Raw genomic sequence first — 13,105 nt, 5'->3', positions numbered from 1 at the left:
AAAATTTTATATCTGAACAATCAGTTGTATGGGAGCTATAGGTTATAGTGACCCGATCTTTGTAATTTTCACTGTAAGTATTCTGTTGATAATGGGTATAAGTACTGCAAAAATTCATGTTCGTAGCTGCATAAATGGAGAAGTTATAACGAAAAATCTCATATCTGAACAATCAGTTGTATGGGAGCTATATGTTATAGTGGTCCGATTCTTCCGGTTCCGCCAAATGATTAATACATTATAAAAATACACCCACCTACCAAATTTGATCCGCATATCTCGAAAACTGAGAGACTAGACTGCATACAAACAGACGGACATGGCTAAATCAACTCAGCTCGACGTTCTGATCATACAAGTATACATTTTAATGGGTCTATCTCTTTTTGTTCTGGTACTTACAAACACCGGACCATAGTTATAATACCATTTCATACTAATGAAAGGTATAAAAATGCCAAGATCAAGAGTACTACTTCATACTTGCCCTTTATTGTACTAAAATTTAATGGGCTACATAACTGCATACTCGGGACAATTCTGATAAAAATGTTTAAAATTTTGATAAGCAATTGTTAAAATTCGTCGAATTTTTATAAATGTTCTACAAGGTTTTAAATTTTGAATTACATGTTTTTTTACATAGTAAGTTATATTTACATAAAAAAATAATAAACATTTCTTAAAAAAAGAAAAAGTAACGAAAACTTGCTAAAATGTTTCTTCCCTATTTACATTCTCGCCACCGTATAGATTATGTGTATAGACTTTGGCGATAATTCTTTAATTTTTTCTCCTTGTTTTGTTTTAAATAAAACTGTATTAAAAGATATTATGTCTTTTTATTCTAAAAACAAAATTCTTTGTTCGGATTCGATGATTTAGAAATGTCCCGATTTTTGGCCACGGAAATCTAGTCACCGTATATATACATCATCATTTCCCATAGGACTGATATTTTCTGAAAGATTAATTAATCATTCCAGATTTTTTGTTTTTTGATGAAAATATGAAAAAATACGTCCACACAGTCAACGTTTTAATGTGCATGGTGTATGTAATAGCAACACCAAATAGATATGTATGTTTTAAATTTGTAGCTTAAAATATGCAAACAAATTCTAACTCGAGCTCGTCTTCTACTGAAACTGAATGGGATTCGGAACAAAAAATTTATATTTTGATGCATTTTTTTAAATTTTTCAATTTTTATACATTTTTTAGAAAGTTTGAGACCAGGGTTCGCATTTGCTCACACATGCTCTGCTCACACACACGCCAGAAACACATTCAACTTGCACTCATTGATCATACACATGTGTGTGCATTAGTGGAAAACAAACTCTGCTGACAGCAAAGTGTGTACTGTCTACAGCTCAGAGGCATTTTATGGTATAATCTTGGTCGATGATGGGTTTTATTCAGAATTGAATGCTCCACCAGCGAGGTAATACGGGTAACTAAACCCAATTTTTTCATGAAATTCTCGTTTTTTGCCCCTATCTCGAAAACAACATGAGCTACAAAAAAAATTTTTTTTCAAACTGGTAGGACATTCGATTTCCTACAAACAAATTCTACAACACCAAGTCCCTAATATCCACATTACTTGAGATATTGGACTTTGAAATTGATCAACAATTTCTACAATTTAGCTTAATAGTCCATTAAAATTCCACACTAAATCAACTTCAACGCCCAATATCTCAAAAAATGTCGATGTTAGCGATTTGGTGTTCCAAAACTTTTTTTTAGGAAATTAAATTTCCTGCAAATTTGTTATTAACATTTATTCTGTAGCTTTTGTTGTTTACGAGATAGGGACCAAAAAACGAGAATATCATAAAAAAATTGGGTTTAGTGACCCGTACTAACGCGCTAGTGAGAGTTAAGGGTACGACATATTGGACACTTTTGTAGAGCATTAAATTTTGAAGAAAACCCATCATTGACCAAGATTATACCATAAAATACCTCTGAGCTGTAGACTTTTTAAGAAAAAACTCAAAGTTTACGTGAATTTTATATGGGAAGTCTTTGCACGCCTTTGGCGAGTACTTAGTGTTAATATTAAGGGTTCAAATTTTCAGGGAGGTTTTTTTTAGGTGCTTTCCTCAAAATTTCGAGGTAGGAGTAGGGATAGTAAATCCAAGTACATACTAGATACTTTTCTCAATTTACCAAGTGTTTTTGTACTCGATACTTTTTACTGTGATCCAAGTAGGTATCGAAAAAAGTACTTGTAGCAGAAGCGAAAAACTTATTATTAGGGCTCGGAATCTCATGCAAATGCATGCTTTTCCTGATCATCTTCAAATGGAAATGGTTAAGTTAGCCTAAGGCTTTCTGCACGTTGGTCGTCCAATCATAGTCGCTTCATCGTCATAATCATGATGCAACGATAACATGACGACTACACTTTCGCACATTCGGTCGTGATATTTCAATCCATTTGGCGTCTAAAAATTCACTTGAAGCAGGTATTTTCTGTTTTTCTGGTTGATATTTTAGCGAAATATTTACAAAAACCTGAAATTTTTAAAATATGGACTGTGCAACTATTCTGGACATAATTTTTTGGTAATATCTCTTCTTTTCTTTTCCTGAAATCTGTTTTGTGCACACACGCGGAGACTTTTTACAGTTTCGTCATATTGTATTGTTAAAACTCTCACATTTATTGGAATTATCCACTTTTTAATAATTTCTACAGATTTTATGCAAAAACTCATTTTTATGCAATTTTAATGCAAATATTAACTTTTTCAATCATTTTTCGCCATAAAATGTAAACAAAAAATGCGTGTACAACGATTAGCAAACGACAGTGCCGTACTTATCCGTTTCTGTATCTTCTACGATTTGCCGATAGCTAGCCGATAACGACAAGTGTGCATGTCCTTTTAAATGCATGTGCTCGGCTCAAAATTTCTGGGCAAGACGATAACGCAACTATGATTGGACGACAAGTGTGCAGATAGCCTTACGAATCATGAAATTTCCTTAAAACTGGCATTCAATCGTCAGTGCATATTTTGCAGTAAATGCATGGTTTTTAATATTTTGCAAAAAATACGTTTTTTTGCATATTTATCGCGCATATTTTATTATAGGGATATTCACGATCTGGTGCATACTGTCTAGAGTGGTGGTGTTGTTGTTTGAACACATGAAACAACGACAATCATGATATTTATGCACCATGCTAGATAGTATGCACCGGATCGTGAATACCCCTTATATTTTACCACAAGTGCATGTGGTTTTTGCATATTTTTGCTTTTTTTTTTGATTTACCACCATTTAAATTTTCTGCGAAATCTCTTGACAAAAAAACTACCTTATATCTTTCCAAATATTCATCGAATATCTTCTCGGATAGCCAAGCGGCCAATGAGGCCTCTGTTAGATCTCAACTAATGGAGGACTGTAGGAGAGAGCTGGCCTATATCTCTGATCAATACAAAAAATATGGGAGCCGGGACATTAAACCATTTACGGAAACGAAGCTGCGGACGAACTAGCAAGGTGCAGCTCAGCACTGGATGTGTCTCACGCAAACCTTACCGAAATTTATCACTTGAAGGCCAATCAGAATGTTTTAGAGTGCAACTGCCTCTCTCTGTATGGCGTAATTAAATTCATTAAAGCCGCCAAATGGCTATAGGTTGTACAAGTTGTGGAATCAAAATGGAAAACTTGCTAATTGCTTGTCACTATCCTCTTAAACCAACCAAACATTCATCTGAACCAATGTTTCTATTTACACAAGATTGTAACTATCTGTTTGATTATTAAGTAATTTTATACATAAATTTGTATTGTTTTTTGAAGTGAATTGTTTTCTTTTTTTTCTTGTTAAAATACACGTGTTATTTATTTTTGTACCGGCAATAAAATAGTGGGAAAATATTTTTAATTGCATATTTTACTTGTTTATAGCGCATATTTTTGAATTTTGAGCGCATGAGATTCCGAGCCCTACTTATTATGCTTCAGCATCTTCTTTGAAAAGCAACCCATTAGAGGAATGGGAAGATATGCGCACTACATTTCCGCAGCTATATAAAGCCCTGTATGCAGCTCTCAAGAAAACGGTCAAGAAAAAATTGCCATTATTTCGTGTGTGTGTCCAAGGAATTTTGACATTTTTGATACTTCACAGCTTGTTGCCTCACTCTTTCCTCAAGAAATAATGGAACGGGCATATATTTCTGTTGCAAACCCGGGTTGCCTTGTGCTCTTTTTTCACAAAAAACTTTAGAAAACCGTAGTAGAAAGCGTAGTAAATTTCTTAAGAACTGCGTACTGCCTTAAGAAAATTTGACTCAAGAAAATTTCTTAGCGATTTCTTGTACGTCATTTTATATGGAGTTTTTGCTTTTCTTGAGAGCTGCATACAGGCCTTAAGCAAGCAAGTCTATACATAATGGTTGTAAGGTCATCTACAGTGACGAGCAAAACTGTAACATGGTGTAACACTTTTTATTTCAGCCACCGCTATCTTTCCAAGTTCTAACGACTTTCCATGGTGGAATAATACAAGGTGTTGGATATTGACAGCGTTCTCGCTCTAATCCGCCATCTTGGCTCCCTTAGCTATATCGGTGTTTCCCTCTTAAAAAAACTACATTTTATCGCCTTTAAAAAAGTACTAAACTACCTCATTCCCTATTCCAAAACTGATTTGCAATCACTGAACAATTCTTTGACATTTACTCTATTCTTATCGTTGGCAACTGAAAATTAAATTAGAAATTTCAACATTAATTCGGCAAAAAAACATCGGTTTAGAGTTCTCCCCAAGGATTTGTAGTTATTTTGGTCGGTGCTTCCTTCCGCTGCAATTCCGTCTGTGGTTCACTGCCACTGGCCTTGCTTTTTCAACGATATAACTGTTTTCTTGGTAAGTTTAGATGGAAGATTTACCCAAGAACTACGTACTTAACTATGCATCTATTCCCCAGTGATTTTTGCTGCTGCAATCCCGTCTGTGGTTCACTGCCACTGGCCCTGCTTTTCCAACGATATAACTGTTTTTTTGGTAACTTCTACCGCTAAGACTTTGTTGCTTTTTCCCTTTTCCCTAAAAACATAATAGTGCTACAAAGCTCAATAACAATATGGAAACAAATGTTAATAAGCCACAATAATATTAACAATAAATAAGATTTCACTACGATTGAATTTTCTATTAGTAACAGGGTAGTTATAGTGAATGTTTTATTCGATAACTAAAACTATATTTGATGTTTGTAGCGATAAAAATATGCCTAAATCAGCCAAATACCCTATGTGGGTCGGCTGAATCAGTAAAACGTGACAGTAGTTGACTTTTGAGGTTAATATATCGGTCTTGAGTTGGTAAGGTTTTTAAAACATCCGCAGCTTCCTTTAAAGCATCGCTGCTAATTGCTGAGAGGACCAGATTATATTTACCGACATAAGATGTGGTCTTGTACGACTGAAAGGTGGCCTCAATTTGTAGAAACCATTTGTCTGGCATCTCAGTTCAGAACGGTCGCAGCTTGCATTGCGATGTAAGCTCCACATCTTTAGCTGGCATTTTGTTCGATGAAATATTCTCCCCATCCGTCGATGCGCCCTTTTGTCGATTCCGTCATGTAACGACTCGGGGTCACCACTAATTTTTTGGTTTTGGAAGTTTGACTATAATTATAGGACATTGTGTTTAATAAACTAAATTACCATTTATTGCATAAGTACTACGTTATATATACTACTTTCGCGAATTTAGCTTATCATAATATACCGTTTGTAACTATTTATATGCAAAATTTTATATGAAAAATAGTACCAAATTTCGTACTACTTCGCAAAGCGGGCTTTTTTTCTTCCCGTTTCTCTCGTGCTTCCATATTACAACCTTTTGTAAGGGAGCTGTCGACATGAGCTGTCACTACGTACAACACCTTGTATAATTCCACCATGACGACTTTCATACTTTTGGAAAAGGAAATGAAATGAATGAATGAAAATTCAGAGAAATGAGCTTAGAGAAGAAGATTGGGTATAAAATTAATGAGAATTTAAACAGATTCAGTTTTCTAGTGCAGAAGGGCTGGTAAATATTGAAAATTTTAAAACTGGTACTTGTTGCCGGAATACAAGCGATGGAAAAGTGCATTTCCAGTGCCTTATCTTATTTTAATTCCAAAAACTTCAACTCTTCTTCGCCGTCCTTAAAAAGGAGTATTTCGGATATTTTAAATTCATCCTCAATTCTGTTACATAAAAAAGGGTTTATGAAGTATGCAAACCAGCGTTTCCACTAACAATTTGTTTTTCCTACCAATTTTCTTCCCAAATCCGACCAAAATCGTTTAAAACCTACCAAATAAATTTTAATTACAAAAATTCATTGCATGCATGAATACAAAGCATTTGCATACATACATATATGTATGTACTTTGTACATTAAACATTAAAAAAAAAAAAACAAGAAATCAATAAATGCAGATACAGTCTTAGGCACAGAGATGAGATCATTTAACATTTCTTGGTTGTATGAATTATATACATACATATGTACATGTTATGTACCAACAAGTTTAATTTCTTAAAAGTAAATTTAAATCATTTAATTGCAAATGCAAATCTTTAGCACCTGACCACACATAGTGCGGGTTATCAGATCGCCGGAATATTTTTTAACCGACTTCCAAAAAAGGAGGATTCAGTTCGTCGGAATATTTTTATACCCGAGCGCACTTGTGCCCAAGGCTATTATAACTTTGTTCACATAACGGTTGTTTGTAACAGGCAAAACGAATCGAGATAGATATAGACAAATGTATACATAAATGATCAGAATGAAAAGAGAAATCGATTAAGCGGTGACTGTCTGTCCGTCCGTCTGTCCGTCCGTCTGTGCACACGATTACTCGAGTAAAAATTAATATATCTTAACGAAACTTGGTACGTGTACTTCTTTCGGGAGTAGGACGGATGGTATTGAAAATGGGAAAAATCGGACAATAACCACGCCTACCTCCCATATAACGGTAATTTTCAGAAATACGAAAACTGCGATATTTTAGTAACTACTGAAGATAATTCACTCAAAATTGATATTTACAATAATTTTTAGACAAAAAATAAGAATATTATAAATTTTTGAAAAATGGGCGTAGCCACGCCCACTTATTGTTACATGTGTATATCTTGGCAACCGCTGCACCGATTTTTTCCAAACTTTGCACAGTTATTGGCCTTGGTACAGGATACCAAATGGCCGAAAATTGTAAAATCGGACAATAACCACGCCCACATCCCATATAACGGTAATTTGGAGAAATACGAAATCTTCGATAACTCAGTAAATATTAAAGCTAATTTATTCAAAATTGATGCTTGCAACAATCCTTTACCAAGAAATACGCTTATGATAAAATTTTGGAAAATGGGCGTGCCACCGCCCACTTAGGATCACATATATATATATATATCGGTAACCGTTCAACCAATTTGTACCAAACTCGGTATTTTTATTGTGCTTGCCACATAAAAGCAAAACGTTGAAAATTATTGAAATCGGACTAAAATTCCGGCCGCTCTTCATATAACGGTAAATTTCAGAAATGCTTGAAACTGCAATATTTCGAAATTTAAGGAAGCTAATTTACTCAAAATTGATACACCCCGGCTAACCATCTAGCGGTAGGTTTCGGAAAGGTGAAAAAATATTTATTTAATATTTGCGCCGGGTATTTAATGTTCGGCTCCTCCCGAACTTTGACTTTCTTACTTGTTTTTTTTTTTATGTATGTTACCGCATAACTTTGGACCACGTCAACCGATTTCGATAATTTTTGCATCGGAAAGGTAGTGTCTCAGAGGTGGTCCCATACTAATCTGGTTCAGATCCGATCATTGGATCATGAAATATGTATATTAAAGGCCGGCAAATGTTGAACTATAAAACATAGCGATCATGCAAGTTCCAGTTCATATTATGTCGCTCATACATGTTTCACAATAACATATGAAGACACTGTCGAATAATTGGAATTACTAACGTCAGAGTGAAAAACTAAAAACGCAATTTTACTATATTTGGTCCATGGTTTCGCGAGTATGTGGATATTTGTGTTTAAAATTTACTATCGTTCGGGGTTATGTATATGTATAATGAGCTAGACATTTATAAAAAAATATTAATTATTAAATAAAGAAGAAAATAGCCAATACTGGCCAAGAAAAGGAGTTTCTATTATTGCCATCAGTGCAAATTACAAATCCCGAAAATCCTGGGATTACTTGGCAAGAATCACGGGATTTTCGAGACCTTAAAAAGTCCGGGATCCCGGGATTAACATTCCTAATAAACACACAAGGAGAATAACAAAAACGCGGTAATATGCATACCTAGTGATAGAACTTTTTAGAAAAGTATCGATACTAGTACTCATTTAAAATACTCTAAAGATGAATCGATGCCAGTACTTATATTTGAAAAAAAGTGTCGATAATACTCATACTTCTTTTCTCCGCGATTTCAGACGTTCTACTTGTTTCTTTGGTAATTGTGTTTTAGTGAAGACCTATTTCAAGAAAAAACCTTTTGAACATGGAAGAAGAAGGCCATTTCTATCATTTGAGACTAAATTCAGATAAATTGCTTTTAGAAAATTTAAAATCGGTATATTTTGATAATTTTGTTGAATACTATTTTTAAATATTGGTATTTTTGTTCATTTGTCAAGGTTTGTCAAAGTTTTGTTCCTTGAAACATATGTAACTACAGTTATCTTTGAGCAATTAAAGCAAAAATAATTTGCTCGCATGTGCTCCATTTTGATTTTCGAAGGACGAAACACGATGAGTCGTAAAATTGTAATTTTGGATTTCATTGGATTATAAGAAGAATCGCATTGTTAACAGGCACAAGTGTGACCTTTAATTTGGTAAAAATTACGTAACGATTGAATACTATTTTTCAAAGATCTATGAAAAACTCCGATCAATCACTAGTTTTTTCCAACTTTTTCTTCATCTCTAAAAATTACTTAACAATAAAGGAAAACGAATGCCAAAAAGGTGTATTCGAGAGTTAACAGCTTTCATCGAAGCTGGGTACCCAAATTTACTGAGTTGCAAACCCTTTAGTTTGAAAGACCTCGATAGATCCTTTGAAGGACTATGAAACTGGACGATAATGCTCTCTAATCGGCATCGGTGAGAACGATTGTGTCCTTAGAGTTAAAGTTATTTATTTAATTGAAAGTGAAAAAGCATCAAAACTTTACTAACGAAATTTTTTACACCATTTGCAGTTATTCGCAATCAAGAACCGGTCTAAAAGGACGAAGTGCATATCCGAACTCGAAGACCTAAATATGTTCTAGCAAAACGAATTCATTTCTTGTCTTTTCCTGAAAAAGTTTTTTGTTTACTTATGGTAACTGAATAAAACTAAATATTTCACAAACGTGATCCTAAGATAAGTGTAATTAGTAATTTTTATCCTATAAATCCCTAAACCTAAGCTAAAAGTTTTAGTACTTCTATACATACACACGTATTTCATTTACCTTTTAATATTCTCTCATTGTATTCTCTTTCCCAAGTAAATATGGAAAAGAAATTATTACTTAACCATAATTAGTTTTTAAGTTTCAATAATGAGTTCAGTTGGTATTAAATCGTTCACCAAGACTGTCTAAAATCGGGAACCTTGCGAAATAGCGCGTTTTATTTAAATAATTTTTTTCATGGTACCGAAACCCGGGACAGTCGGACTTGCGATCGGTTAAATTTTAATGAGCGAAAGCGGATTTAATACAATTTAATTAAAAAGCGAATATTTAGTTCACGTTATGGAGGCTGTTTTTCGAGCGTCGAGCAGAACACAAGTCACGAAGTTGTGCAACGCGGCTAGCGATTTTCTAAAACCAGTTAAAGCTACAGATTTTGCCGAGGCAAGTTGTCCCGCCACAGTGGAGGAGGAGCTAAACTTCTTCACCCAGCGATTGAAGAATGCTCATTCGAACCTCAAAAAGGCGGACGAGGCTCTGCGAAGTACCGTTAACTTGGATGATATGCAAATAGAAATTGAAAGCGTAATTGAATACGATGATAAAGCCGTAACGATACTTGCAGAGCTTTGTACATATTTTAAGCCAACGAAAGTCAATCTACCTAACAGCGAAAACGCCGGGCAAAATGGTGAAAGTGGTCATCTTGGCATTAAGTTAAAGGCGTTCGAGTTAAAGAAATTCGACGGAAAGCTGGAAAATTGGTTGCCATTTTGGGATCAGTTCAAGCTAGCCGTTCATGAGATTCGAAAATTATCAACGGCTGCAAAATTTAATTTCCTCAGCGAATCTTTGATTGGGAAAGCTGCGACTAGCGGGGTTTACGTCATCTGACCAATGTTACAACGATGCCATAGCTCTGTTGCAAGAGGAGTACGGCAATAGCGAAAAACTAGTAGAAAAGTTTTGACAGAAATTGATGAACCTTAAGTTAGTACAGTCGTCGAGCGACGTTCGTGGTCTGCGACAACTGTATAATCACGTGAGCGCCACCATGAGATCCCTAACGGCACTTCAAATACCATCGTCTCACTATGACGTTATTGTCGGTATTGCTGAAATGTCTACCAGCGGCCATACGCATTCAATTCCATAGATCAGCCGGCAGAGGATCTCTCCCCAGCACGTTGCTCAACTCCACCGCTGACAACTTGCAAAATAGCGGCTCAAGCGACGCACAGTTAAAGACTCTCCTGGACTTTATCAGAGCCGAACTTGATGCTCTCGAAAAGTCATTGTTGTCAGAGCGTGAATATAACCGGCATGAAGACCGCGAGCGAAAAAGAAGGCACGTAAAGGCAGGTACCGTCACTGGCTTGTTTACCAACTCGAGCGATAAGCAACAACAATGTGTTTTTTGTAAGATAAATAATCACTACGCAAAAACTGCAAGAGTAATTTGAGTGCGGAACAGCGGAAAGCCATTCTCCGCCGCGAGGGAAGGTGCTTTCGTTGCACAAACAAAAATCATAACTCGAAATTCTGCAAAGCACAGTGGCTTAAATGTGACTTGTGCAGCGGTCGACATGTGACGTCAATGTGTGAGCGGCCGACGAAGGTCGAACAAAGCGGAATAACTGCTAGGATGGGCGTTCAGGAAGACAAAACGCCACCTTCAAAGGCGAGTGCTGCTATATTAAGCTCGATAGACCACAGGAATGCTGAGATTTTTCTGCAAACAGCAAAGGCAATAATTAGCAACACAAATAATACAGAACGTGTTTTGTCCAGAATTATAGTGGACAATGGGAGCCAGCGAACCTTTGTTACCGAGAGAGTCGTGAAAATGCTCAATTTACCAAGATATGATACAGAAAAATTACGAATTTTTGCGTTTGGCGATGAAAAGCAGAGAAAATGATTGACAGAATTCAAGCGTGTAGAATTGTCACTAATGAGTCAATATAGCGGCGTGCAAAACACAATCATTGCGACGGTTGTGCCTTCCATATGCGAGGATGTTTTGCCGACGCCAAAGGTTGAAAAAAAGAAACTATTACTAAAAGAAATTGGCCGATTATAAGAATTGTAATGAAAGATTTATCAACGGTATTAATCTTATGATTGGGCAAGACTACTATTGGAAATTCAATACATCGGAGAGCGAATTAGTAGCGGTGAAAACCCTTTTCGGTTGGACCGTGCAAGCTCGATATAAAAGCAACAATGGCGCGGCATGTGTATTCCAAGTACGCGAAGAGAACGCGGAAGATTTTGATGTTTCACAATTTTGGAATTTAGAGTCAATTGGCATAGCTAACATAAAAGGGGGCGGTGAAAAATTAGCGATCGAAAACACAGTGACTAATATTACCACTGGGAGATATGTAGTGCATTTGCCGTGGATAATAGATTGTGCGACTCAAAATGACAATAAACAAGTAGCGCTCAGTCGGCTTCATGGATTAACTCATAAATTGCGTAAACATTACGAAAAACTCTCGGAATATGATAACGCAATTCGCGATTTAATACATAGTAGCATCGCTGAGAAAGCGCCTGAAACTGCCATTGAGGACCCAGTGTATTACATGCCGCATAGACCAGTTTATCGCGAAGACAAGGCTACTACCAAAATGCGCATTGTGGTCGATGCGTCCTCCAGCGAACCGGGATTTTTATCTCTTAATAACACTTAAGCACAGGAGAAAATTTAGTTGCCGATATGGTGACCACTATTTTAAGGTTTCGTTCAATAAAATTGCGATTATTTCCGATATTGAAAAATCATTTTTACAGATATCTCTGGCTACGTGCGACCGTGATTCGCTCCAATTTTTGTGGTATAAGTCCATGCCGAAGTCACATGGGGAACTCCCAGAAATAGTTGAATTTCGAATGACGAGAGTTACCAAACAGTATGGTCCTATTTGCGATAAACTGAAGAAGTCATTTTCTGTTGACGACCTGGTTCTAAGCGAGAAAAACTTGGAGCTGGCTTTGGCAACATATCACCAAGCCACTAAGATCATGAGCGAAGGGAAGTTCAACTTACGAGAGTGGAACACAAACGATGCCGAATTACGAAACTGCTTTCGTAAGGACGGTTTGCAGCCAGTTTCCAATCAAAAGGTCCTTGGAATTAATTGGTGTACGACTACCTATGATATCAGCGTAGACATAGCAGGCAGCATCGACTACTTACAGTCTTTGCGAGGAACTAAACGAAATATTATTAAGGCACTGGCGAAAATTTACGATCCAATTGGAATCCTTGGTCCCTTTACACTTACAATAAAACTCATGTTGCAAAATGTTTGGAAGGTGGTACTCACTTTACCAAAATTAGAGTTGACAGCGGCATTAATAGTAGCGAGGTTAAGCGATTTTAATAAAGACTTCGAAATAGCTTCTGTTAACCTGTCGAGCGATTCCGCCATAGCATTCAATTGGATAATCGGCCACGGTAAGAAAATTAAACATTATGTTGCTACAAGAGTGGGTGAGATCAACGAGCTAACAAATATTTATGACTGGAGATATTGCCACGGTAAGACCAATCCGGCGGATCTGTTGACCAGAGGCGTTCGAGCTAAAACACTCGCAG

The 13,105-nt window shown here is 36.2% G+C and overlaps 1 protein-coding gene across 1 annotated transcript; it reads left to right on the top strand.

The window, feature by feature from the left end:
• Positions 1 to 11,618: 11,618 nt before the first annotated feature.
• Positions 11,619 to 12,197, top strand: LOC118739725. Its single transcript, XM_036471237.1, has one exon. It carries the CDS (start codon positions 11,619 to 11,621, stop codon positions 12,195 to 12,197), a length of 579 nt encoding a protein of 192 aa, XP_036327130.1.
• Positions 12,198 to 13,105: the final 908 nt, after the last annotated feature.

This window comes from Rhagoletis pomonella, unplaced genomic scaffold (assembly GCF_013731165.1).
Source record: "Rhagoletis pomonella isolate Grant_MI unplaced genomic scaffold, Rhpom_1.0 Rhpom_scaffold_00005, whole genome shotgun sequence".
NCBI classification, from domain to species: Eukaryota; Metazoa; Arthropoda; class Insecta; order Diptera; family Tephritidae; genus Rhagoletis; species Rhagoletis pomonella.
This window is presented reverse-complemented; position numbering and strand designations above follow the sequence as displayed.